Here is a 26,043-nt window from a genome sequence, read left to right as displayed (position 1 = left end):
TCGTGGTTCGAGCCACTTGGTCTGATTTGATCAAGTCCAACCGCCTAACAGCCCTGCGCGACCCCTTCTGCGTAGCCAAAAACCCTTATCAGTCGTCACCCCGTCCCGCGATCGGCTCTCCTCCTCCCTGTCGATGAGACGAGGGGCTATCGGCAGGCCCCCCTCCCGTGGTACGTCTCTCTCTCTCTCTCTCTCTATTTTCGTCGGTGCAGCCTCGCTCTCGCTCTCCCTCTTTCTCCCGCCGGCAAAGGCACACACAACCCCTCCTCTTTTTGCTGCCGGTCCTCCAAACCTCCCGTATTATCTGCCTAGGTTCGGCAGCTCTCTTTCGGCTGCCCCCTCTCTGCCTCTGTAATCTATATCTCCTTATATTTCTGATAATTTTGTATTGGCGAGTGCCTTGATTCGCTCGGGCGTTGGGCGTTTTGAAATCTTGTTTTTTGACAACACTGGATCTCTTCCCCTCGCCTGGTCCCTCGTTCCCTCTCCACCTTGACGCTGCTTGACTTCCTCCTGAGACCGCCACCTCCATCGCGCACTCGGACAGGGGTCCTCCGCCCGTGCCATCAACCATTCTTCTCCGTCTCCTTCTCTCTCGCATCGGCAAGATCTTCCTTTCTCTCCTCTGGGTTGCACGCAGCCCCCTCGTGCTTCCCAATCCTTTGGCCTCTATATGTCAGAGGCATACTTGTTATGCTCATGAATTACTAGTTATTGCATGAAAATTGCATTCTTTTCCTGGCGATTATACCCTATGACAAAATCTCTGTCTCTGTATCCCTGTATTTTAACTTCTTGTAGATGGCGAGGCATGCACTCAATGGCTTCATGATTATACTGTGTTGGGAGACTTTGATGGTTCTCATGTTGTTTGTTGCTTAACTTTTAGAAGCGTCTTTTTTTGGGTTCCTAGCTTGGTATGAATTTGGTGAGCATGTGCTCGACTTCCTGGAGGACTTTTTCATTTAAAGGGACCAATGGACAGGGTTATTTAGATGTTACGATTTGTAAACTAGTTATTTTCCTTGTGATAACTAGCCGTGTCTTTTGATGCAGTTCTTTGTATCTTGTTCCAAAATCAATCTTTTGGAAGGAAAAACTACGAGAAACTAAAATGATTAAACAATTATGCTATAAAGCTGCCGAACAATTGCAAAACCCACTTTGTTTTATGATTCAGCAGGTCAGTTTTTCCTTTGAATTCCAATTACTTCAATGATCAATATTTGTTGACAGCAGAAGCTTTTTCGCCTTTTAACAGCGAGGGATTCACAGCCGGAACAAGAAAGCCATGGAACTAGTGGCAAAAGGTTGGAGTGCACTACAGGAAGTTGATAGGGTCATTGACTATGCTGATCGCAATGACCATCGTCTCATCCCACTCCTTAGAGTATGCAACAATAAGAGAATTAAAAAACAAGCCCTTTTCTAACCATATCATCTTCTTATATTTCTCTCCAGCATACTCTCTTAATTATTTTTTGTCAATTCCTCAACGAAAGCTCCTTTTGTCATACTTTTTGCACTCCTGAAGTAATTAATTTTAGTGTCGTTGATCTACAAGACAAACCTGGACTAGTCAATTGCCTCTTCTGAATGGATGGTTTTGCTAACAGGGCGCAAAGGAAAATTTTGAGTTGGCGCTCGAAATTGACAATATGAACACTCATGCAAGATACTGGTTGGGCAGGATGCATCTCAAGTATCATGTTCCCGGGGCTTGTAAAGCGATGTGAGTGATTGAGCTTCCTAGTTTGCTTATGTATAGAATATGCTCTGTATAGCATTGGTGATAATCATATGCCAAAATAAATGTGTCTACCTTTGATTTCTTCAATACATTAAAGAACAGAAAATGACATTTTTTTAGAAATGAAGGAGACTTATTCTGTGGATAGAGCACATTATGGGGCTGCTGGGCTATTCTCATGTTTTTTATGAATGAGTACAATATAAGCACAGAGATAACTTGTTAAAAAGAGAGAAAGAGGTAGATCATGAGTTTCTTGTCAAATATATGATTCAATTTCCTGTTCATAACACATAACATATAAGGGAAGAATTTTTTGCTTGTGCTAGTAGACCAGGGAATTTGCTTCAATCAGATCAACTATTTGATGGGTTTATATTCTTAAAAATATTATCATGTCATTCAATTTCTCGGAATAACTGGCTTTTCAACTGAAAGGAGGTAGAAGCTCTGAGATGGAAAGGAGGGCAGCTCGGCGTTAGGTAGTTAGGAGCGAAGGTAGTACGAGGCAGAGCCAAGACTCAGATCGGATGGAACCATCAATACAATCAAAGATCATGAGAACTCTTTTTTCCACACAACGACTAATCCTGAAAGACTACTTTGAAGCATTCAATGAAGTCAGCCTGAGCAAGGATGTTACGAAGTCGGAAATGTGACCCAAAGCGGTCAATGTGTTAAACCGGCTCATCTTAGGTCGGACAATCCTGGGAACGAACAAGAGAGCCATAATCCCAAACTTCTCATCTAATTGACTTAACTGGCACTACGATTCTGATTCCGCTTCCAATCTAGCTACAGATAAAGCCTCTTATCTATGGTGGCTGAAGACTAAATTTTTGCATGAACTCTGAGAATATTACTGCATAGTCCCCTAGAAAGTAAACATGTATTGAGGATTTCCCCTTTCATGTGCTTTTTAGAGTTGATATTTAAATTGGGATTAAATGTAGTTCTTCTAATGTGTCTGACTCTTTTTTTCTTTTCTTTCGAGAACATCAGAACAGATCAGGCAATAACTGTCCAAAAAGCTACTGTCCAAATGAAAATTGTTCGCAAGATGTATTATTATTTTTACCACAAACAACATAGTTATACAATTATATTTTGTCATTCTTTTTGTTTTCTTTCTTGTTTTATCCTCAGTGGAGCAGCCTTATTGGTGGAGGCTGCAAACATGGGTGATCCAGATGCACAATACGAACTTGGTTGCCGTCTCCGAGTTGAGGTCAGGTTCTCATAGTTGTTGGCACTCTAACTTAATTAGAGATATGCCAAACAATTTTGTCTCAAGGTTCCTTCAGCATATACAAATTTTTCATATTTTACTCCTTGCATGACTCATAAAGCGTAACAAGATCATTACTAAAAAGCTTGGCTAAAATGGTTTTCTTTTGCTTGCATACTTGGTGCAAAGCTTAGATTTCTTGGTTATGTTCTATTATGTCTGCTCGTCTACAAAGTCTTTTTTAAATAACCAATACTTGAAAATCTTTGAAAATAATCACTGTGATACCAAAATTTCTTCCGTCTTTTCTGGGTCACAAATATACATACCAGACATTTTTTATGAAGGTTTAAAATCATGATCAGATACCGGTTATGACACATTGTTGCATCGGGTCCCAGACCAGTATACCATTTGGTATTCTGACCTGTATCACACAGTGTTGCTGAAAAAATAAGAAGTGAATATTGCTTGGTATGAGCTATATGGTTTGGCACCAATCTTCTATCGGCTAGTACATAGGAGTTTGACCAGTATTTAAAAACCTTTTTTTTTTATACTTTTAGGTTTCATTCTGTGGTGGTAAACTTTGTTGCTTCAGTAATAAGATTCCACATGATAACTGTCACCATTTTATTGAAGTCAGAATGTAAAAATGGTGAGCATGGTAGATCATAATGAGTTAAATTAGCAACTTCAGTTCTTTCAGCATGAGCAATGAGTTTTGTTGATTTTACAGGAAAAATTATCATGCTTTCTATTTTAAAATAGCATATACTTCAGAAATACAAGTTCATATAATTTTATGATTGGAGAATCTTTCTCGGAAAATTTTCTGTAAATTCTGTTGGCTTGAGTTTTAGTTTGCAAAACAATGTTTGTTTGAGTAGCATCACTCACTCTACATTGCTTCAAAGAACATGATCAATTTTCATAAATTCTTTTGTACCAAAAACTTGCACTGAGCTTGGACACAGAAATCATCACTCGATTAGTTAAACATTCAATACAGATGGAATAGCATTGTTCTTGTTCCATAGGGAGCTGGGCATGTCCTTTACTTTAGCACCCACACGGCTGCACCTATATCACTTCCCAAATGTTCCACATTCCATGTTCCAATGGTGTAGCACATCTCTTCTTCTAATTTGTATCTATTAGGGACAGAGCCCGTACCACATCCCAAATGTTCGTCATTCCTTATTCGATCTTGTATCTAACTGGGACAAAATATATTGTTCTTGGTTACCCTTTAAAACTGAATGAAATTTAAATCAGATTCAGTTATTTAAGTAAAAAAAAAGTTTTCTCATTGCATGGTTCACCTGAAAGATTCTGTTCAAGTACTGACTTGTAGTTTAGTACTTTGGAAAGGCAACCATAAATGATCATCAACTGGATACTAGACTGAGTATTTAGTGAAAACAATTTGTCAGATTCATTTTTAAGTAACTATCCAAATTCTTAAATCAACAGTTCGCGATAATGTTCCAATTCTTATCGAGTCCTCCGGGTGCTAGTTGTATCCTGGTGCAGAAAGAAGAGGCATAGAAAAGAAAGTGGGTGACAAGCAGTGATAGGGACCTCGGACAATAGGTAGTCAGTAATATCAGCAGTCTAGCAGTGAATCAATGTTCATTATTCTTCCATTCCTGTTGCTGTTCCCATTAAGTGTGAAGCTTAGATTCATTAACTTTACTATTTTCACTTCAAAATGGTGTCAAAAACTGCAACCATATTTATTAACGGTCACTGATATCATGATGCTTAATTCAGCTGGATTTTCTTTCTTTTTTTGTATTGATAAATTATTTGATTATCTAACCTAGAATCATCTCCAATGACAATATTGAGAAATTTGCTTCCTCAAAATTTTTATGATCCTGGATAATTATTTTTCTACTTGGGATTTTTTTTCAGAGTTGTTATCTGCTAAATTTAGGTTATTATTGGCACAGAATGACCATGTTCAGTCAGATCAACAAGCTTTCTATTATATCGAAAAGGCTGTTGACCAGGTATTCTTACCTAAATGTGAAAATGAGTCTCCTGATATCAAGTCATCCTAACATATCTCAATCAAATTTTGGCTCCAGTTGCATCCACGTGCTCTCTATCTTCTAGGAGCTGTATATTTAGCTGGGGACTGTGTGAAGAAAGATGTTGCTTCAGCTATATGGTGCTTCCACAGAGCATCAGAGAAAGTATTGTATTCTTATTCAATTTTATTGTTAATTCAACTCAGATGACTTAGTAGTCCAGTGAAAATTTAAAGTGTTGAACTTGTTACATACAGACATATGAAGTATTACAAATTAAAAACCCTGATACTTTGCATTTGATTGATCACAGGGTCATGCTGGAGCAGCAATTGCTTATGGATCACTTTTGCTGCAAGGTATTATGAATGATATAATATTTTAACAAAAAATATTTGGATCACTGCTTCAATATATTTTCCAACTTTTGTTCATGAGTTTAGCAAACATATGGACTACAGGTTATGAAGTGCCAGAGGTTATAACCAGGTTTAACTCTGATAGGAGCCCATCTACCGGTGCACTGAGGAAGAAAGGGAAGAAAGTTAGGCAGGACCCTTTGGTGCTGGCAAAGGAACAGTTTCAAATTGCAGCTGATGCTGGTTGTGATCTTGGTCTGCGGTGGCTGAAAAGGATTTCTGATGATGAGAAGTTACAGCAGCAGACAACCCAGTGAAGTCTCTATTCATACCAATGACTCTAGCAGTCTATACTTGTATCCTAGCGCAGCAACCAACTGAAAATGTTTAAATGGGTAATAATTTGGTTGGGCATTGTCTTATCTTTTTGGTTAATATGTCTACCAAACTCAAATGATTAGATTATACCTCATCCTTTTGCATACAATGTAGCCCCAATGTCTGTATTATTTTTGTGGTAAAGACACGTATTTGGTTTTATAATGTCACCCTGTGTTCTTAGATGTTAGTTACATGCGTGAGCTCTCGATGATGAATAGTTGTTACTGTAATATTATTAACATGTCACAGGGCATCTTGGCTTAACGCAGTGCCGTGGGCGTGAAATTTCACCGCCTTTTACCTGGGTCCCACGCCTGTTCTTACAACGTCGAAGCGAGTAGATTGTGGGTAAGTCTTGATTGGGATGGAAAAGTATCGTTCGTCTCAAGTCATGGCTTTCTTCTAATCGGGCCTTCGGACTCGAGACGCGGTGCGACTCGACTCGCTCTCCCTCTATCTTTAACCGTATCGGTAACATGGCCTGTTTCCATTCTCATCGGCACCCTGGGCGGGCGAAGGAAAGGCTTTCGGAGGGGTAGGGTAAGGGGTTCGTCGTCTCCTACTCTGTTCGAAGGACTCCCGGATGGAGGAGATCACGGAAGGCGTGAACAATCTCCACGTCACCGCCGCCGATTCCCACAAGAAGAATCGAATCCAGGTGTCCAACACGAAGAAGCCCCTCTTCTTCTACGTCAACCTTGCCAAGGTACTACCTCAATTCCCTACCTGGAAGAGCCTTGTTTTCTGTTTTGTATTTGGTTTAGAAGATCAAGATTGCCCCATTCTTCGCTCTTTTTTTATCCTCTATAGCTGCTCTAGTCAGTATTTAGGTTTTCTAGATTAAAAAAAAAGTATTTTTGGATGAAGCTCTCTTGTTCTTAATGTTTTTCTCCTCCTTTCCTTCCTCATTTCTCACGTCCAAAATAACTTGATTATTTGACGGGTGTTGCCATGCACTGTTCAATGCAGAGGTATATGCAGCAATACAATGAAGTTGAGCTGTCAGCTCTTGGAATGGGTACACATTATTTCTTATCTGGTGTACTTAAATTCTTTGGAATTCAAGTCTCTTCTACAATTATGTTTGTCGTTTTGCATTATTATGTCAATCTTTCTTTTGAAAGAGCTAACATTCACTAGTTGGTCCTTTATGTTAAGCAGGCAGTTGTGCATATATCATAGAAGTGATTTCTTAAGGTCTTTATTTGGTAGCTTGGTTTATTGGTCGCCTTTAGGAGGATTATTTTGTATCTGAGAACTTTCAGAAGAAACAATTAATTTGGATTTAAACATGTCCAGTCCTATATGCTGTGGTGTCGTATATGTAGCCATTCTCTTTAAAGTTTTCATTTGGTCGATTTCAGATCAAACCCCTGAGAACTTTGTTTCATTGAGATTTATTTTAATTGTTGCCTTATATCTTGCTTGCTGATGATTCATATTTTCAACTTATGGTTGATTTTTGGATGCTATAAAGTATAAGTAGCAGATGAATTTATGCACTTAATTTTCATGGCCCTTTATGTTGATTTATAATTATTGTGCAAGTCAAAACTTTACATGGAAGGAATACCAGCTGTTATTGGTACTAGAGTTAGGTATCTTGATCTAGTGAGCTAGTGTGATCCTAAGTATTGGGCTTTGGTCCAATGTTTCTTTGTGGTAGTTTTCCTCATTGAATTCTAGTGGTTAGTGATAGTATGGAAATCAAATTTATGACACTTTAGGTTCTGTTCTTTGGTAAAATATTTCCTTCAAAGTATCTTTCTTGAGGAGGTATTTCCCAGGTTGGCATCCAAATATTACCAGTTTTTTGTTGTTGGCATGTACCACTGCGTTCTTTTCTGTTTCTTAACTTTCCTAATTTACTTCAGATCATTCTCAACATATTCAAGTTCTTGGACATTCAGTCTCTTTTGAATCCTATTTTTGTTTAACCAATTTTCAAGATTACATAAACAAATATAAACATGGGGGGAAGTATATTGTAATTTTGTAAGGTGATGCTATAGATGCATGACGAGCCAGAGCCATGTCTTTGCCACATCCAAGTATCTCTTAACCCAAAGATCATGCCTCTTTATTCTCTTCTTTCTAACATATCCAATAAACTTGCCACTTGTGACTTTTCTTTCTATCTATTTACCAGGCTGTCATGTTTATTATCATATCGTGTTCCGTTCTTGTGCTTTTATAAAGATTATCATATTGTCTTTCATAATGATGTGAAAATTATGGGACTATATTATTTGTCATATGTGGTTTAGCCCATTCTTGATTGAAAATGACTGGAGAAAAGATTCTAATTGTTAGAAGTGATGAAGATTTCCTCTACAATAATAAACTATAATATTGTTCTTAGTCTTATAAATGCTTAACATTTTTTGTGTTGTAAAACATAAGCCTATGGAGCATGACTACTATTAATGCTTGTTGTGTCTGTCTGATTTCCTTGCTAGACATGGACACATGTCAGATCTTTGAAAGCATATTAGGATTCTTGTACCTCCTCCACTTATTTTGATAAGGTTTCTTATATATGTAGGATATTTATGTAGGTGATGTAAGAATTCAGCGCATATCCGATGTAGTAGTATGTATATACTATGTAACAATGTTATATATGTTAAAATATTTTAATGCATATAATTTGATTATGATCATCATAGCATGTCTAAATTGTACATGGTACAAAATTATAATAGTCTGTTCATAACATAAATGTATTAATTGTTATTTGAAGCCGGTTCCTAAATCATTTTTCTAGATGTTGCTGTTTCAGACTTCCATTGAATCACTTCTAATGCATTTAAGAAGTTTTATATTCCAACTTTGTTCTTGGGAATATCCAGAAATTGGTGTTTTATTACACACAGGTTAAAAGAAACAGTAGTAAAGAGGAACCATAGTAAGCAATGTAATGTATAAATATTCCTATTCATAAAGCCTTTATGGTTATAGTGGTCGATAAAATTCCGCACTATAGCTGCTACTTAAAAAATAAACAATGTCAGCTTTCATAGAATTTGTAAATGTGTTAAGCTAAACAAACCATTTGTAATAATGTTGCAGTTTTCAAAAGCTTGATAGATAAATCTTGATCCAATCTGGTCGATCTGGACTGAGATTAGATAGGTCCGACATTGATCCCCCCATATTCTTTGGGTTTGTTGCTGAATATGGATCAGTCCCAGGTCTGTTTGACTGATTTACAATTTGTCCATCCTGACAAACCAGCTTGTTCTCATTGATCCTGACTGATTCCTGCTTGTTCTAAAACAAAACCTGGCACAACAATTAAATTTGACCAATTCAGGCCAATTGTAATTCTAAATCCTAGTGCTGATCTTTATTCTGGTCTGATCTTGTAAACAGACAATTGATCCACAACATCACCTTCATTGAAGTGAGGCTTCCTCTCAATAAAAAACTGTCAATTAATAATCTTGATAAATCAGCAATCATTATAGGCTGACAACTGATCATATATATTAGTAGGGATTCTTTTTTAGAGTATGACTTCATTTTCTTTTAATTTTTTTTCTGTTTTTTCAGGTTAGAAGTGTGAGCAACTGCATCTGCTTCTTATTTCTTTCTTCTTTGAATTTTGGTCATGCTGAATTATTTTAAGCTAATGTTGGATTTGTGATTCTTTTATGTGGCAGTGTCAAACTTCGTCTAGCTGATCTTTTTCATCTTCTTCAACACCAACTTTACCAAAATTGGATGGCAATTCTATTTCGTCCTCATTTTACCTTTTTCTTATGTATATACTCTCTTCTTGACAATTTGGGCAGCTTATGTAAGATACTTCTTAGCTCAAGATAGTGCACAATTTGTGGTACACAAATGGACACTTTAGAATGTATGAATTATTTGGCAATTTCCTTCTAGTATAACAGTTTTTTCTGTGTTATCATTAAATCTTACAAGTTATAATTAAGCTAGCTGTTGACCAAGAGAATCAACAATAATAGAGATTAGTTAAATCAGAGAGGGGCATTTACGCTATGATACAGAGCAAGCTAATGAGCTAAATATGAAGTTTTGGGAGATGGTAAGACTTGTATACAATTTATGTAATCAATTTTGTGAAAGTAATTTATTTATTGAGTAATTAATTAAATTTATAAAGAGAAGATGTAATGCCTGTATATAGTTTTTGTTATTTTAGAATCTGTAGTAGAGTTACTAAAGATATAGTAGAATGGATTTTGAAAAAGAAAGGGATATGTTGGAGTTATGTTGAATTGATAAAAGATATATATGAAATATTCATCGTAGGATGATCAAAGGACATATTTTAAAATTATGCTAATATGCAGTGCAATTTTGTTAACCCCAAGATAATATTTGACTATAAAAATAGATGGACATGGTTTTCTTATGAATAAAGGTTGCAAATAACTTGGATTCATGAAGATGTTACTTGTAACAATTTTTGAGATGGGCAAAGAGAGATGGATAAGTGTTACAATTCTTGTGTCTTTGACTTAAAGGGTGATTTTGTAGGGTGGTTGTATGACAGCATTGAGTGGTAAGGAAATAGCTTATACTAAATTTAGTATGACTTAGGTGTGGATGATAGATAATTATGTGGGTTTACTGGAAAATACAGGATAAATCATGTTACATTTGTGAATGATTAGAGGTAGCTCCTGTTGATGATTTAATGTGGATAAATTATTTATGGTGGTGTGGACATCTATAAGTACACTGGTTAGATGATGTCAATCAAGTGTAATAGTGGTGTGAGGAGAGGAAGAGGAAGAGGCAGTGGCAGACCCAAGAAAACATAAAGATACCGAAGGATTTATTGGCTCTTGTTATGACTAGTGATATGGTCCTCAACTGAGCTCATCGGAAAGACGATAATTTTTTGTCAATCCGAAATAGTTGGGACATTACGATTCTCAGGACAGTTTTGCAGGTGGCATACGTTAGGCTTGGAATGTTCACAGTCTAAGTATAGTTTCCTTTCTTATCTGTCTAATATTTAGGATAAAATAAGTTGATTAGAGATCGTAGACAGAAACTCAGAAATCATGGACATAATAGTTATTCGCATTTGTATTGCTAATAGTTGTGGACCTTTGGATGCAGCAATAGACCTAATGATTTGAATAAATTCTTTTGTGAAGTTATAGTAATGGCACAAGCACTTCTTCTGATCATGAAAGTTGTGCTTTGGATTTACACTTTGCTATTAATATCTAATGCCACAGATTGCAAAGTGCAGCTTCTTGAACATTTAATTATATTTTATGACCATTTACTATTCTATATTGAACTTTTCAGCAATTGCAACTGTTGTCACTATCACGGAAATTCTGAAAAACAATGGCCTAGCTATCGAGAAGAGTAAGATCATAGATTCTTCTGTGCTTTCTGTTCTTTTTTGGATTATTTCCTTTTTTTCTTTTTATATCCATTTGCAATTCGGGTTTGGACATTAATTGTTTGTTGAAAAATTTTGTGCAGAGATCACAACATCAACCGTTGATGTTAAGGATGAATCTAGGGGGGGTCGGCCCATGCAAAAAGCAAAGGTGCAAGTCAATTACATTTTGATATCACTTTTTAGTGGTGTTACATTTTGTTGATTTGAGCTTCCTATCCAGATTGAGATATTGTTGGGCAAGACAGAGAACTTCGATGAATTGATGGCTTCCGCGGCTGAGGAAAGGGATGTGGGAGATGGTGAGGAGCAAAGCTGAAAGTATTCGAGCCTTTGGTGGTGCATCGGGTTTACTCTTTACTCGCTTTCCTGCTCGATAGATGGTAGTTTGTTATGAAGTGAGAATACAACATTAAGCGTGCTTTTTCGGAGTTTGCAATTTTCGTGCCCGGTAGTAGTGTTAGCCCCCTGTTCCCTTAATTTTCTTGGTTCTTCCTAGGTGCTGGATTTACCAAGGAAGACGTGCTGTTGGAAATTAAAGCTACATGTAATCCTGTTCTTTGCTGAATAAATTGACTTCTTGGTGTTTTTGTAATCCCCACGCGTGCACTGATTGTACATAACTGAATCCTGCAGATTAAAGCAGCCTGTTACTTCGACGCCCAGCTTTGTGAAGTCTCCTTCAGTTGTGTGCTTCAAACTTGCGCCTAATTGCTTGGGAACGTCTGATATGTGCCCCACGTTTGAGATATCTTACAACAAGTCTTTTGCCTGCGGAATGTAAAGTCAAGTCACTTATGATGTAATGGTGTCAAAATATGCCTTGAACAATAACTAAAGGTTCATCCCAAGCATCTTTCTAATCCAATCGTATATTAAGAAAATGTGGTGATGGCTACACATTCTTGAGCTCCTCTTCTTAACAGAGTCATCATGACATGTGGTTGATGCATCATCATAGTGTGGTTAGCACCATATGACAGAGCAGATCGAACGTTATCGTGCTTTGGATTCGATGTAACATGATTGGAGTCAAGTCTAGACAATGCACATCATGATCTTTATGGCCAGTGCTTACTGTAAAGATACGACATCTAGAGCTCGGTATAAAAGGGTTTTTCAAGTACATTCACAAGATAACTTTTTGTTAAAAAAGATTAACCGAATCGTCTAAATCACTTGTTAAAGGAAAATATTATTGACGTCTTGATGAGTCTGACATGGTTATGACCTGTATATATAGGGTTGTCCGATATGCCTCCAAGGTGATAACAACGAGCTCCAAAGATGTCACATGTATCAAGATCGAGGACGGGGAAGGTTTCCCGATCCCATTTGTCCAATGCCTAACATGAGGTGCATGAGTATCGGTGAGAATAATCCATTTTTTTTGTGTTAAAAGTAAGCTTTTATACATAATCATAAAAGATAAGAAGAAAGCTTGCGATTGCCTTTCTAGTCATAAGTGGCAAGAATAAAATTTACGATTACCTTTCTTGTTATAAATGATAAGAAAAAAGGTTGTGATTGTTTTTCTGGTCATAAATGATAAGAAAGAAGTTTTGTTTTCTTCCTCTTTGGGCATTACTTGACGATGATATGTTGGATGATTAGCCAACAATATATCCCTTATCATTTATTCGCGCCCAACCCCCCCCCCACCCCCAAGGCGTGCTTCGGGGCTCGTAGTATAGCGTTTAGTTCATCCGATACGAGAGCATTCAAGATTTTCTCTCACGAGTTAGGTTTTTTGACTCACGTGCCTCAAACACATTTAGCCTTACGTCTTCGTCGTGATGTATTTCTTTTCACATGAGTTGAGTTTTTCCAACTCAAATGCTTCAGACACATTTTACCTTATGTCTTTGTCGTAATAGATTTCTCGTTATGAGGGTCGGGTTTTTCCAACTTATGCACATGGGCATATCTTACCTTGTACCTCTATTGTAACATATTTTTCTTTATGCGAGTCGAGTTTTCTCAACTTACGTACCTCGGACACATTTTACCTTATGCCTCTAATGTGATGAATTTCTCTTCATACGGGTTAGATTTTTTCAACTCATACACTTTGTGCACATTTGGCTTTACATCTCTATCGTGATAGATTTCTTTTCATGCAGGTCAAGTTTTCTTGAGTCACACGCCTTAGACACATTTTATCTTGTGTCATTGCCGTGATAGATTTCTCTTTACATGGGTTGGGTTTTCTCGACTCATGCGTCTTGAGCACATTTTACTTTGTGCCTCTATCATGGTGTATTTCTCTTCACATGGGTTAGGTTTTTTTTAACTCACGCACCTCGGGCACATTCACCTTGTGCCTCCGCTGTGACGGATTTCTCTTCACACAGGTCGGGTTTTCTCAATTCACATGTTTCATGCATATTTTATCTTATGCCTCCATTATGATTAATTTCTCTTTATATGAGTTAGATTTTCCTAACTCATGCGTCTCAGATATATTTTATCTTGTGCCTTCACTGTGACGGATTTTACTTTACGCAAGTCTAGTTTTTCCAACTTACGTCTCAAGTACATTTGGTCCTGTGCCTCAATCATGATAGATTTCTCTTCATATGGGTCAGGTTTTCCTGACTTACATGCCACGGGCACATTTGGCATTGCGCTTTTGTCTTAGTGGATTTCAATAATTTTTTAGTCTTTCATCAAGCGCGTTTTGAATCCTTCATCCAGTGCTTTTCAAATCCCTTATCCAATATTTTTTTAGTTCTTAATTCGTTGGCATTCCTTTGAAAGTGTCTTGAAAGGACACTTGTCTCAATTATGAAAGGTGAGAGCCTAGTTCCCCCCTATAAATCCCTCCTCACCTTATGGGTGAGGTTTATTCCTCGATTTGAGCATCCAGAGCCTTATTAGAAATCTTCTATGTTTTATCTAGACTCCTTCTAGTGCCAAAATATTAGGAAATAATATCATTGATATCTTGATTAGCCTGGGGTGGTTCGAACCCATATACATATATTTGCCCGAGGTAAAAATGATCAACTCCTAAATTGTTATTTGCATCAAGACTAAGGTCGAGAGAGGTCTCCCAACTCAATCTCTTCAATATTCAAGTTAGTAACTCAACGAGTGATAATATAAATAGTTTTTTTTTTTTAATGTTAAAGGCCGAGAAGAAGAAAATTATGATTATCTTCTTATAAGTGATAAAAAAAAATGTATAATTATCTTTCTTATCGTAATAAATGAGAAGAACAAAACATATAATTATCTTTGTGATTTGTGATTACATGCAAAACATAGACAGTGTAGTATTTGACTCGACGACTCAAGATTAATCTAGAAAAAGGCTCTTGACTAGTTGCAGGTAGCTCTCGCCAGGACACGTTGAGAGGACACGTCGAGAGGAATCTCGTGCACCAAGCTTCTATTCATCATGTAAAGAGATCGGATTGACTCGATGTATCGATGGTGACCTCAACTCAAGTCAACACAAAACCCTAGGTGGCGAATTTTGAAGATGAAGTTTCCAGCCGCCGAAAGCACGCGCCGACCGAGAGCCACTCGTGAGAGCTCAGATTGGAGCAACATTTGACCCCTCCACCCTTCATCTCCTTAGTGGAGCACATCTTCGCCCGATCGGCTTGCCGACGTGTCAACCGACGGCCGGACGAAAACGATGGGATCCACGGCCAGCTAGGCTCCCTCATGATCCAGCAGAGATGGGGACCTTCACGTTGGCCACTCACCGGTAGATACGTCGGCAAGCCCGCCACACAGTCAGCATATGCATGCAGAGGGGCGAAGAGCGTGGCCATCGCTATCCACGACCCGACACGCAACGTGCACCAGCGAGCCGCTTCCCGGGGATATACATATCATCTCCATAATTGCACCAGCCAGATTGGCCTGCATGCTTGCCGTCACTATCCTATCTCCTACCGACATGGATCGAACAGAAGACGGAGCGAGGCTGTACTGCTGGAAGCGAACATAAGGAATGATATCCTCCCGACTGCAGACGAACTGGAAGCCACCCAGAGGATGGCGAAAGGTGGGGGATGGCTCGGGAAAAGTGGATTCATATCCTGAGGAAAAGCAAAAGAACTTAATTTCTCCACGATAATTCTCGAGGCATTCGTTCGGGAAGACAGAGACATGACAAGAAACCAAGGGTGTGGAGCAGCTAAAGTAGAACGCAGAATCTGAAGATAATAGAGATTTGAAATGATGGATGGATAGAGAAGAGAGCAAGCGGTACGAGGTGCATCGTCGCTGCTTTGGAGAAGAAGATGGGGAAAATGATTGGGGAAGAATAATTGAGCACTTGGGGAAAGGTGGAACACGAGGCATGCACACACACCAAGAAAGCGGATTCTAAAAGAACACATATCCGATACAGTGTTGGGAGCAGTTCGAGGTCTATCATATCGAGCACTCGAGTAAAGCAGGAACATGAGGCCTTTGCTTCACACACCTCAAAAGGATGTTCCCTTTTTTTATGTTAGAATAGCGATATTAAAACTTTAGTTGACTTTTTGTATCCTTTAAAGACACGAGAGTCAACATAGAATAACTCAATGAGAAGGATACTAACGAGAGTTGACTTTTTGCGTGAATGATAATATGAGCTTACACCACTATAATAACTAAAAATAAAAAAAATCACAATAAAAGTTTTTGATAATAGAATAACTCAATACTCGGTTTTCAAAATCAATCAATACAAAATTTACTTTTAATGACATTAATAATTGAAAATTTAGTTTATGATTTAAATAATTACTGAGTTTGTTTATGAAAGTCGATTCTTGACTTAATTTTTGTTTAAAAAACTGTAGTTTATAATAAAATTACTATACGCTATAGAAATAAGGGTGTCGTGATAAGATCGTTCATTATGATTTAGGCATTCGAGTTCAAGCTACGAAAATAATCCTTTTGTTCATTGACTAAATTAGGTTTACGAATATATTTGATATCATTCATTGTATTTATAAGCTTATTGTTTTGTTATTTTGTATCTAGCTAGAAAATCAACATATTTCTTTAAGTTCTTTATGTATTTTTATTTACCTCTCTGATTGATCTGATGCGTAGCATCGAAGACTCGTCATAGTGAATTAACACTCGATCAAATAGCTTGTATCGAATTGGATGAATGGGTTGTATTTAGCTGATAGTGACTTGATTTAATCTGACTATAAGACCTGCAAATGACACAATGAACATTCAACCCAAATATGAAACGTTTATTAGATTTAGCTTTCATTAATTATTTTATTTAGCTCGGTTCGATCGATATTCGATATCAAACCCATTCAATATGTTTAGTTTGACTATTAATGATTTGATTTGGCTCGGTTAGATCAATTTTGTATGTCAAACCCAAGACTAACATAGATGGTGTTTCTCAGGTCAAATTCAAAGACAATTAGGTCAGAGTTTGTGTATATTTGATCGACCAAAAATAGTTTCGTATTAAGAAGAATCGAGTGAAGGTATCAGCTAGTTTAGCTAGTACAGACTTTGAGACTATGTTTTTTATAAGACTAATTGAGCTTGAATCTTGCCTTCGTCGCTTATCTTTTACAAAAAGAAAAAAAAATTAAAATTAATTAATTGAGAAATTTTAGGATAAATTATATATCCACTTAAATGGTTTTTTATAATAATTTTTTTTATTTCTTTTGGCTTACCTTAATAAATCATTCTTTAACACACAAAAACAGGATCTAAGTTTGTAATAGAATAATTTGATTGAGTTAATTCAATATAATTTTTTAAAAACAAAAATAAAATTTTATTATATTAAATGACATATATGACATTTATATGTAGACTCGAATGTCTCAATAGAGACAATGCAACTTAAGTATCATATCCTTTGTTTCTGACAAGCATTTTATGCTGCCCATCTCCAACTTGAGATATTTTTTTCTATGTTGATGAGGTAATTTTCGATTGTTCGATATGTGATCCAATATGATCCTTTTGTCCATATTAGAGTTAATATAGAGCTGAAGCAGTTCTATATTAGAGTTAAGCAACATCTCTTAATTGGAAGAACAAAAAAGGTGTTGGGAATGAGCCCAGGAAGGTCTTGCTGATCAAAATGGAGAATAATGAGTTCAGTAATGGTGGTTGATCTTTGTTAGATTGTGTTGTTTTTAACCAAACCAATCAGCAATTCCCCATCTAAATGGCTACAAATATCAATTTCTGGATAGAACAGATCAGTATTCTACTATATTATGGCTGTCCATGAAACTATTGATCACAACGAGAAAGAAGAACTGTGTAGAACTTTCTAAAGCTTTCATAGTATAGTTCTGCTGCTCCAAGACTTTGAACATAATCCCATGAACATTGGATCCATGGAGAATCAGTACAGGCAATTTACACTTCAAGCAAAATCCAAGTTGAGAGTACTCATCAAAGGGCCACTGTCATATTACCTTAGCTGGCGTTACTGAGAGATACAACACGAAAGCTAGCATCTAATTCATCTAAATATCTTGGATCTGTTGCCTGGAACAAAGATTTGATATTGCTGAAGGATCCCGTAAAGAAGTTTGAAATGACAGAAAGATTTCAGGTAGTGGACTTCCTGGGAGGCGTACAAAAGTCATGGCATCCACTACTCACCTGTCAAGTCAAAATGCAATTCATGATGAGAGAGATTTGATTTGCTCACACTATATCCAAACATTAATCCTGTGTTCGTGGTGTAGCGATGGAGATGGAATGGTCGGAAAGAGGGAATAAACTACCCATTTTGATATATGCAAATTAATGCTTCTCAGAAAAATCAAAGTGTTTATAACCATACAATCTCCTCTAATAATTCCTTATCTCAGGGAATGGATTGCAACAGATGAAACCAAAGAAGAGAACAGCGTTGGCAATCTTCCAAAGAGAAAACTGGAGTGCCATAGCCTCTTCCACTAACTGCATGCTCCAACTTGAAATGCTAATGCCATAGAATAGTCTCATTTTGAGAACATATGGGTTAAGGCTTTCGATGTGGCGATTATGAGCCATATGGTTTTCGGGCTTAGGTTGTGATATTAACCTTTTGGCGTGTCGAAGAATACCAACCAAAGGACTAGTAATGATAATATCAAGAAGCATTTGAAAGACTGAATTTTTCTGCATCAGACTGAGTCTGAAGCCTTCACCGATCGACATCGTTTGGACTTGAAGTGGCATCTTTGATGCATTGCTACTTGTCGGCAGGCATCGATGTAATTGATCAGTGCACTGAATCTGCTATGCGGAGTAAGCATCTGAGGAAAGCACGAGTCGCTGCTACTTTTCTGTAAGATGCATGTTCTTCTCAAGCCACTTCCATGCTGCTCAAACAAACATTTCAATGAGGTGGTTTGGATGATCGCGGCACATGATCACCAAAGATTTCCAACTTTTATCCAAGTAGAAAGGCAAGTATTCACATCAGAAAGTGAGCATCACTTCTTCTGTCAGTGTTGATTCAGGAGGAAGGTAGAGATTAATAGAGGAGTTGGCAGTATCCAACCACCTTCATTCAAGAAACATCAAGCTCATAGCAGACAATGAAACAGTAGCTTCTCACCAGAACTTGAATGCACTTGCGCTTTTTGTTTGGTGCCAAACCGGCATGGGGAAACCCTACAAATGGTTGCAGTACTTCTAGGGTTAAAAGGCAAGGTGTGTAGGTTAATGCACTCAAAACCACAAAAGGGAATCGAAGGTGATAATATCTCGTGTCTGTGGAGGGTAAAGAACTACTACTACTCTTCATGGAATCAGAACATTATTTCCTAGAAACTAAATGCCAATGTCTGTCCAAATCATATGATCTCCTTTCCTCCGTGGAGAGCGTTGCTGACAAGCTATTACTGCATTCAGCACCTCAGACTCGGCCGAGCAATTCCTCCCATGAGATGAAGACGGTGCAGCCACTAGGAAGGCGATGAAAAGACATGGACAGTGAATTCCCTTCTCAGTATGGGTCAAAAACAAAGAGAAGCAACCAAAGAAGGTGGATTCTGAGGCGTGGGGCAGCCAGAGCACTTGAGGGAGGCAGCCGGCACCACGCTGTGGCTCACCTTCTCCACACCCAAAGACACTTATATCCATCCACACAAAGATTGATGTCTACATGACCATGGAACAAGGCATGTTACGTGATTCCTTTTAGTTTTCTCGTGCCAACCTCATATTTGTCATGAATCATGTAATGTCCCAGTAACTTGGACTTCTATCCCATGTCAAACCATATAGTGGAGGTCCTTTGTGGTGTAGGGTTTAGCATCCGATCAACCCCGCTCGCCTATATATGGAGTTGCAACCCATAAGGTGCCCTCACATTTGTGAGCTGCGGCATCTGAGAGAGTCGTCCTCATCATCTCCCTGCCTCGTTCTACATATTCAATTCCTTCCTGTGCTACTAAGACTATACGGAGATCAGCATGGTGTGTTCTCATCTCTCTCTCTCTCTCTCTCTCTCTCATATCTTCCTCCCTGGCTCTCATCTTAACCTTCTTCCCTCCATTTCTTGGATACATGTAGGACCGGAAGGCGAGCTGGTCTGTGGCAGATGCTGTGGACTACAAGGGACTGCCTGCTGACAGGTCCAAGACTGGTGGATGGGCACCTGCAGCTCTGATCCTGGGTCTGTCTTCCACTTCTTAACCCTAACTCTTAACCTCTTCAATCTTGTTCTGTGTTCCTTCACTTGCAAGACACTCATTCCGTCTACTTTGATGACATCTTAAGAAGAACTATATATACGTTCTACATACATCCACACATAAAGAGAAGACTTGTGACACACTAAGCTTTTAAAGGCTATAATAACATATAACACTTTTAAAGCTGGTATCTGTGACAACATTTGAACAGTGTCCCTTTCTTGAGGATACTATTCATGCACTGCACACGTACTTCAAGAAAGACAATGTCATAGTTTGGTCAACGTTCCCTTGAACAGTAGCTTTTTCGGTCAAACACCACTCAGGAAAACTCTTCTTTTGGGATAACATTGAGTGAGTGAATGATACTGAAATTTCCTTAATGCTTCTTTTGGTCACAGTCATCGAAATATGCGAGAGGCTTTCCACCATGGGGATTGCAGTCAACCTGGTGACGTATTTGGGAGGCACGATGCATATTCCGAGTGCAGAGTCGGCAAACATCGTCACGGACTTCATGGGCACATCTTTCTTGCTCTGCTTGTTCGGAGGTTTCCTCGCTGATTCCTTCTTGGGACGATACCTCACTATTGCCATCTTTGCTATGATCCAAGCACTAGTAAGTCTGCAATCCAAAGTATTTCATAAAATTCTTTGAATTCCTATTCGAAATCACCAGATCATAATCGGCGTCACATGTGTTTTGATGTTGATGTAGGGAACAGGCCTCCTGTCCATCTCCACGAAGCTGCCCCAGCTTCGACCGCCGCCATGCAATTCTACTGTCACCGGGCAATGCCAGCGAGCTAATGGCTTCCAGATGGGCGCCCTGTACTTGAGCCTCTACCTCATCGCGGTGGGCACCGGAGGCCTCAAGTCAAGCGTATCGGGCTTCGGTACCGACCAGTTCGACGAGAAGGACGAGACGGAGAGAAGTCAGATGGCCTACTTCTTCAACAGGTTCTTCTTCTTCATCAGCACCGGTACTCTGTTCGCCTGCACTGTCCTCGTCTACATTCAGGACGAGGTGGGTCGAAGTTGGGCCTACGGCATCTGCTGCATCTCCATGGTTCTCGCCCTTCTGGTGTTCCTGTCCGGGACCAGAAGATACCGGTACAAGAGGAGCTCAGGGAGCCCAATCGTGCACATCCTCCAAGTGATCGTAGCTGCAATCAGGAAGAGGAAGCTTATGCTTCCTTCCTCTGTTGTCTTCTTGTATGATGACAGTCCTGAGGCCTCCAGAATCCAACATACTGACCAATTCCGGTGACGAACAATTCCTCCTCGATCTATATACTGTTCCATTTGAAGGTGACTGACATTGTTACGTATGATGGATTCCATTTACAGTTTCCTGGACAAGGCTGCGATCGTTGCTGAAGAAGATCACGAAGTTAAGGGCGAGACTAAACAGCCGAACCCCTGGAAGATGTGCTCCGTGACGAGAATTGAGGAGGTGAAGATGATGATTCGGCTGCTTCCCATCTGGGCCACGACCTTCATGTTCTGGACCATCTACGCTCAGATGATCACCTTCTCCGTGGAGCAAGCGACGACGATGGAGAGATCCATAGGTAGCTTCCAAATCCCGGCAGGATCACTGACGGCCTTCTTCGTGGCGGCGATTCTCATCACCTGCGCCGTCTACGACCGCGTCATCATGCCTCTGATGAAGAAGTGGAAAGGCAAACAAGGTACTCACTCCTTTGCTCGATACATGACGTCGGTATGCACCTTCCTGTTTCCTTATGCAGCAGTGCATGCTTTGCTTCCTCCATGTAGGTTTCACCAGCCTGCAAAGAATCGGAATTGGCCTGAGCTTCTCGATCATGGGGATGGCCGCTGCAGCACTGACGGAAGTGAAACGGCTCTCGGTGGCCCGGGAAGCCGCCAGCGGCACCACCACGCTGCCCATCAGTGTTTTCACGTTGATACCGCAGTTCCTGTTCGTGGGTGCCGGAGAAGCATTCATATACACCGGGCAGCTAGATTTCTTCATCACCCGGTCGCCGAAGGGGATGAAGACGATGAGCACCGGGCTCTTCCTAACGACGCTATCCCTCGGCTTCTTCCTGAGCAGCTTCTTGGTGTCGTTCGTGAAGGGTGTGACCGGCGGCAAGGGTGGACAGGGGTGGCTTGCCGACAACATCAACTACGGGAGGTTGGATTGCTTCTATGGGCTGCTTGCGGGACTGAGCACCATGAACTTGGGAGCCTTTCTTGTTTGTGCTGGTTGGAGCAAGCCACGGGTAGAGAGCCCTGAGAAGGATTCATGCGGAGAAGACAAGTGCTGAGGGCGTGCTGAAGCAGAGCATAGTCGATAGGGGTAGCTGCTAAGCTTCTCGGTGATGTCTTCTTGTGTAGTGGTAGATGCTTGCTTTATGCTTGTACTTTTGCATGTTATTCTTCTTCAGCTTGCGGATTTAAATGTTTGTCTCGATTTCATGTGCTTAAATACATATGGCTTGCAAAATATTTTTGGATTCATTACCCTTATCAATCTCAGATCCACCAGCTGATGTATTATGACAACAAGGACTCGGTTTTCCACAAGCACTAAATTGTGCCTCTGCGTATGACTTTCCAACATTCCACGTTGAAATGTCTTCGACATTTAATAATAATAATAATAATAATAATAATAATAATAATAATCCAGTTTCTCTGCTAGTCAAGATTCCATGTATTTAAGATCCAATGAGGCCCAAAAGCCCACTTACGAGTCTCTTCCAGCGTGCGCCCACTGCTTTCCTGGTGTCCGTCGCAGTTGGGTCTCGAGGGGTCTCGAGAAGAGGAGCTGCTTCCGTTTCTCTTCTTCCGGAGTAATCTTTTGGAACTTCTAATTGCTCTTCTATAGCCGGTGGTGGAGACACGAACATGGCGGGGAACCCCTTAGAGCCCTTCTTCCAAGCTTGCGAATCCATCTCCCACTGCGTTCAAACCCACCTCTCCCGCCTTTTCCTCCCGCCGCAAGCCGACTCCCGCCACCCCCACTCGCTCTTCAAGGAGACAAGCCTACCTCTCTTCTCCGTCTTCTCCAAGCCTCCCTCCACGACGGACGATGGAAGCGCGCCTTTTCGACGTAAAAAGGAGGTTTTTGGCAGAGGTCCCAGCTCTCGTCGTTCCGTTCTGAGTTTGGGGATAGTTTTACCGAGGGTTTTTTTTTGCATATCTTGCAGGCCAAAGCTGCGGGGCCTTTGACCAAGGAGGAGCTCGGGAGGGCGACTTGGACTCTGCTGCACGCCATCGCTGCCCAGGTGTTTGATCAATTGCCTCTTTTAGTGCTTACTTCTGCTCTAAGGTTTAGTTATTGTCTGCTACGCAGAATGGGCCGTTCATGTTGATTAGAAGTTGTAATTGTTTAGGGAAACTGTAGGCACTTGCACATGACTATTATTAGTCTCGTTTGGACATGCTGTTGAATTGCATGGTCCTTCTGGGAAGTCACACATGATTTCCAAATGATGGTGATGTCATTTTGCAAGTTGGATGTCTGCTTTAGTTTGAATTGTCCATTGAATAAGAACCATAATTTTCATCTATTTTCTTTCTTTCTTTCTTTTTTTTCTGGGTTAGACATTGCCCGTTCAATATGTGACTATGTGCCCCATTTGTCACATGAAATATCTTTCAAAATTTGGAGTGCTTTATTGATTATATACTCTTGATCTTTTCAGTACCCAGATCAACCAACAAGGCAGCAGAAGCATGATGTAAAGGAATTGGTATGATCAAAGACATTCTTGCTTCTTCACCTTTTTACTTTATGCAAAATATTTAGAAGTGTATACTTTTTTTTAAAATAATCATTCACCAATGTATTTATACTCGCTAGGAGATTTAGGAGGCAAAACTAGCAAGTGCATACTACTATTCTTTCTGAGGATTTCCGTATCATGTATGCAATGCTTCGATATCTTTTGTTATTTTGGCCTACGCTTGATTTTAAATCTTAAGAGTTCAAATGTTGCTGCATCTGGAAAAGCTGATCCTTTGTTATTTGTGTGATCAATTTTAGTCACATAAACAACTTCTTTGCTTATAGAGAAGATTGCATATATTGACCAACCTCATGTTGGTGACAGCCTTGTGCTGGAATTTTTTTGATTCTCAGAAAAAGCACTGTATACCATTGAGGGCATATTACACGTTAAACCATGCTTAAACTTTGAAGGATATGATTTGATGATTTCTAAGTGTATCAGGTAGTAGAACTAGTTTACTGTTTGATGTTTATCTAGAATGTCTTTTTATTTACCACTTCTATTAATCCTTATGTCATTCTTCCAAAGGCTAGATGTACTCAATAATTTTGATTCCTTTTGTTTTCTTATGTAGATGGCTATCTTATCTCGACTTTATCCTTGTAAAGAATGTGCAGACCATATTAAGGAAGTACTGAAGTAAGTTAACATCTTTACAGCTTTGCATCCATTATGTTAAGAATTGGCCATTAAACGAATATAACTAGGATTGGCAAACTTACACTGTGATCAATATATTCACACATCCTCTATCATTGAAGTTATTTAATGAATATTCTTAATGCAGAAAACACAAGATATGTGGTCCAATTGTTGATGAAGAAATTGATGGTTATGTAGTTCGATGATTTTTCAATATATGATTTCATTTCAGGGCGAATCCTATACAAGCAGGTTCACAAGATGAGTTTTCTCAGTGGCTATGTCATATACATAATGTTGTAAACCGCAGGTGCTTGACAAATTATATTGATATTTGACTTTATATCCTTGCTTTTTTATCTGTGTTTTCACATCATTATTATTTTTGGATTACCTTAAAAGATTACCAGATTTGTCAGTCTGATATTTCCAAACTCTTTCAACAGCCTGGGAAAATTGATTTTTCCTTGTAATAGAGTAAATGCAAGATGGGGTAAATTGGACTGCATCGATCATAATTGTGATCTTCAGGGAAGTTCGGACTTGACCAACCAACAAAGATGACTTTGGATTCTTTTCACAGTAGAAATGCATATGGTAAATCTCCATTCAATTTAATTATTTTGGGCATTACAAAAAAGAAGTCAGCAATTATGCATTTTCTTGCTAACCATTTGCAGCCATATGATGCATGGTAGATAAGAAAATTTTTATGAAGTGTATCTATTGCCATATGGTCTTCATGGTTGATGTATCATCTTAACATTTTTATCTTAATTAGTTGAGAAACTATACATTAATAGAATCCTTTTGAAGCCTTGATGAACATTGTTGATGGTAGAACCAGAGTCTTTGTTCTTGTTCTATAACGTGTTTATTTTTACTGATTATTTGTAATTCTTCAAATTATATGCTCTCTTTTCTTTTTGTTTTGAAAATCAGGATTGTAATCAACCATTTGAATGTGGCCAAAATTGGTTTTAGTTTGGATCAGCTTTACAGTTGGTCCATTTAATCAATTCCTGTTTCTTGGGATACATCTAGGATCAAATTGGAGACCAAAACCTTAAGAAGCAACACTAAAAGGATAGTTTTCAATTAGCTGATGTTATTCTTTTATTCTTAGCATACACAACATGATGTTCGACAGGTAAAGAAGATTGAACATAAGTAGACCAATTGATCAACTTAGGTTGATCACAAGCATATATTGTGGGTCCATTCGTGCTCATCTTACTCCACATAAGATTCGTGATAGGACTTTGTTTCTGCAGGTGCCTCTCACAGTTCGCTTCTTGTATGGTGGCAGAAGCTTGGTTGGTCGGAGAAGAGCTCAACTAGATTGTGGATCAACTTATTATTATAATTGTAATTGAATCTAATTCTGCTATCATTTGTTGCTATGTTGAGCAGGGTATGTATACCGCGACATGAGCTCTTTAGAAACATTGCTTTGGGCCACTGGGAGTGTGTTTTTTTCTTTCTTTTTCAAGGAAAATAATTTTTATTTCTTCAAAGGGCGTTTCTTTAAACTTGTGAGAAGTCTGTTTCATCAAACTAATATTCCAGACTAATTAGCTGATGCCATTAGAAGTAGGGAAAGGGTTATTCGTGTGTACATGGATTATAATCTTCGTTCAAGTAATTAGTTGATTGCTTAGCTCATTGTTGACCATACTAATAACCTGATGTGTCCTAATTAATAATATTAGAAAAAGTCTTATGTTCCACCCATAGTTCATGATATGAAGTCACGATGACGCAACTAAGTGTGCTGTGATACATTCGTCCTTTGTATTACGAAGATAACAAAACCCATAAACACGAAAGAGTTTGGGGC

General features: G+C 38.9%; 4 protein-coding genes across 9 annotated transcripts; all 4 read left to right on the top strand.

Moving 5' to 3' along the window:
• Window positions 1-29: 29 nt before the first annotated feature.
• LOC135582582 (uncharacterized) lies at window positions 30-5,919 on the top strand. 4 transcript variants are annotated; one of them, XM_065158858.1, is made up of 9 exons: window positions 53-170; window positions 1,057-1,183; window positions 1,262-1,390; window positions 1,617-1,732; window positions 2,897-2,978; window positions 4,937-4,996; window positions 5,075-5,182; window positions 5,331-5,376; window positions 5,479-5,919. In XM_065158858.1, the coding sequence occupies exons 2-9, from the start codon at window positions 1,115-1,117 to the stop codon at window positions 5,691-5,693; spliced, it is 825 nt and encodes a 274-aa protein (XP_065014930.1). In that variant the 5' UTR covers window positions 53-170; window positions 1,057-1,114; the 3' UTR covers window positions 5,694-5,919. The 4 variants fall into 4 exon arrangements, with proteins under 4 accessions (XP_065014932.1, XP_065014930.1, XP_065014931.1 ...); XM_065158860.1 differs by lacking the exon at window positions 1,057-1,183 and having other exon boundaries at window positions 30-170; XM_065158859.1 differs by lacking the exon at window positions 4,937-4,996 and having other exon boundaries at window positions 54-170.
• A 323-nt stretch (window positions 5,920-6,242) lies between these two features.
• Window positions 6,243-12,055, top strand: LOC135582580 (uncharacterized protein At2g34160-like). Of its 3 annotated transcripts, XR_010498011.1 has the most exons (7): window positions 6,243-6,463; window positions 6,727-6,775; window positions 11,056-11,118; window positions 11,239-11,306; window positions 11,379-11,553; window positions 11,655-11,702; window positions 11,792-12,055. XR_010498011.1 is itself a non-coding variant. In XM_065158863.1 (5 exons), the coding sequence occupies exons 1-5, from the start codon at window positions 6,341-6,343 to the stop codon at window positions 11,472-11,474; spliced, it is 399 nt and encodes a 132-aa protein (XP_065014935.1). In that variant the 5' UTR covers window positions 6,244-6,340; the 3' UTR covers window positions 11,475-11,750. The 3 variants fall into 3 exon arrangements, 1 of the variants encoding a protein (XP_065014935.1); XR_010498010.1 differs by having other exon boundaries at window positions 6,244-6,463; window positions 11,379-11,702; XM_065158863.1 differs by lacking the exon at window positions 11,792-12,055 and having other exon boundaries at window positions 6,244-6,463; window positions 11,379-11,750.
• A 7,385-nt stretch (window positions 12,056-19,440) lies between these two features.
• Window positions 19,441-22,284, top strand: LOC135642711 (protein NRT1/ PTR FAMILY 6.2-like). The gene is made up of 6 exons (XM_065159080.1): window positions 19,441-19,578; window positions 19,676-19,778; window positions 20,199-20,416; window positions 20,516-21,063; window positions 21,148-21,491; window positions 21,580-22,284. The coding sequence occupies exons 1-6, from the start codon at window positions 19,576-19,578 to the stop codon at window positions 22,089-22,091; spliced, it is 1,728 nt and encodes a 575-aa protein (XP_065015152.1). The 5' UTR covers window positions 19,441-19,575; the 3' UTR covers window positions 22,092-22,284.
• A 241-nt stretch (window positions 22,285-22,525) lies between these two features.
• LOC103990306 (FAD-linked sulfhydryl oxidase ERV1) lies at window positions 22,526-25,664 on the top strand. The gene is made up of 7 exons (XM_009409391.3): window positions 22,526-22,890; window positions 22,977-23,054; window positions 23,475-23,522; window positions 24,136-24,200; window positions 24,436-24,513; window positions 24,650-24,800; window positions 25,478-25,664. Exons 1-6 carry the CDS (start codon window positions 22,675-22,677, stop codon window positions 24,765-24,767), a joined length of 603 nt encoding a protein of 200 aa, XP_009407666.2. The 5' UTR covers window positions 22,526-22,674; the 3' UTR covers window positions 24,768-24,800; window positions 25,478-25,664.
• Window positions 25,665-26,043: the final 379 nt, after the last annotated feature.

This window comes from Musa acuminata, chromosome BXJ3-7 (assembly GCF_036884655.1).
Source record: "Musa acuminata AAA Group cultivar baxijiao chromosome BXJ3-7, Cavendish_Baxijiao_AAA, whole genome shotgun sequence".
NCBI lineage: Eukaryota > Viridiplantae > Streptophyta > Magnoliopsida > Zingiberales > Musaceae > Musa > Musa acuminata.
The sequence above is the reverse complement of the archived record's forward strand: the minus strand, read 5'-3'. Positions and strand labels throughout refer to the sequence as shown.

Bases quoted from the DNA above. Each gene is read 5' to 3' on its own strand.
- LOC135582582 (XM_065158858.1), top strand. From the start codon at position 1,115: ATGATTAAACAATTATGCTATAAAGCTGCCGAACAATTGCAAAACCCA. The intron at 1,733-2,896 runs GTGAGTGATTGA...TTTTATCCTCAG, and splicing joins CCCGGGGCTTGTAAAGCGAT to TGGAGCAGCCTTATTGGTGG. The intron at 2,979-4,936 runs GTCAGGTTCTCA...TTATTGGCACAG, and splicing joins GTTGCCGTCTCCGAGTTGAG to AATGACCATGTTCAGTCAGA.
- LOC135582580 (XM_065158863.1), top strand. From the start codon at position 6,341: ATGGAGGAGATCACGGAAGGCGTGAACAATCTCCACGTCACCGCCGCC. The intron at 6,464-6,726 runs GTACTACCTCAA...TGTTCAATGCAG, and splicing joins TCTACGTCAACCTTGCCAAG to AGGTATATGCAGCAATACAA. The intron at 11,119-11,238 runs GTAAGATCATAG...AATTTTGTGCAG, and splicing joins TGGCCTAGCTATCGAGAAGA to AGATCACAACATCAACCGTT.
- LOC135642711 (XM_065159080.1), top strand. The intron at 20,417-20,515 runs GTAAGTCTGCAA...ATGTTGATGTAG, and splicing joins TTGCTATGATCCAAGCACTA to GGAACAGGCCTCCTGTCCAT. The intron at 21,492-21,579 runs GTACTCACTCCT...TCCTCCATGTAG, and splicing joins GAAGTGGAAAGGCAAACAAG to GTTTCACCAGCCTGCAAAGA.
- LOC103990306 (XM_009409391.3), top strand. From the start codon at position 22,675: ATGGCGGGGAACCCCTTAGAGCCCTTCTTCCAAGCTTGCGAATCCATC. The intron at 23,523-24,135 runs GTATGATCAAAG...TTTCTTATGTAG, and splicing joins AGCATGATGTAAAGGAATTG to ATGGCTATCTTATCTCGACT. The intron at 24,201-24,435 runs GTAAGTTAACAT...ATTTCATTTCAG, and splicing joins CATATTAAGGAAGTACTGAA to GGCGAATCCTATACAAGCAG.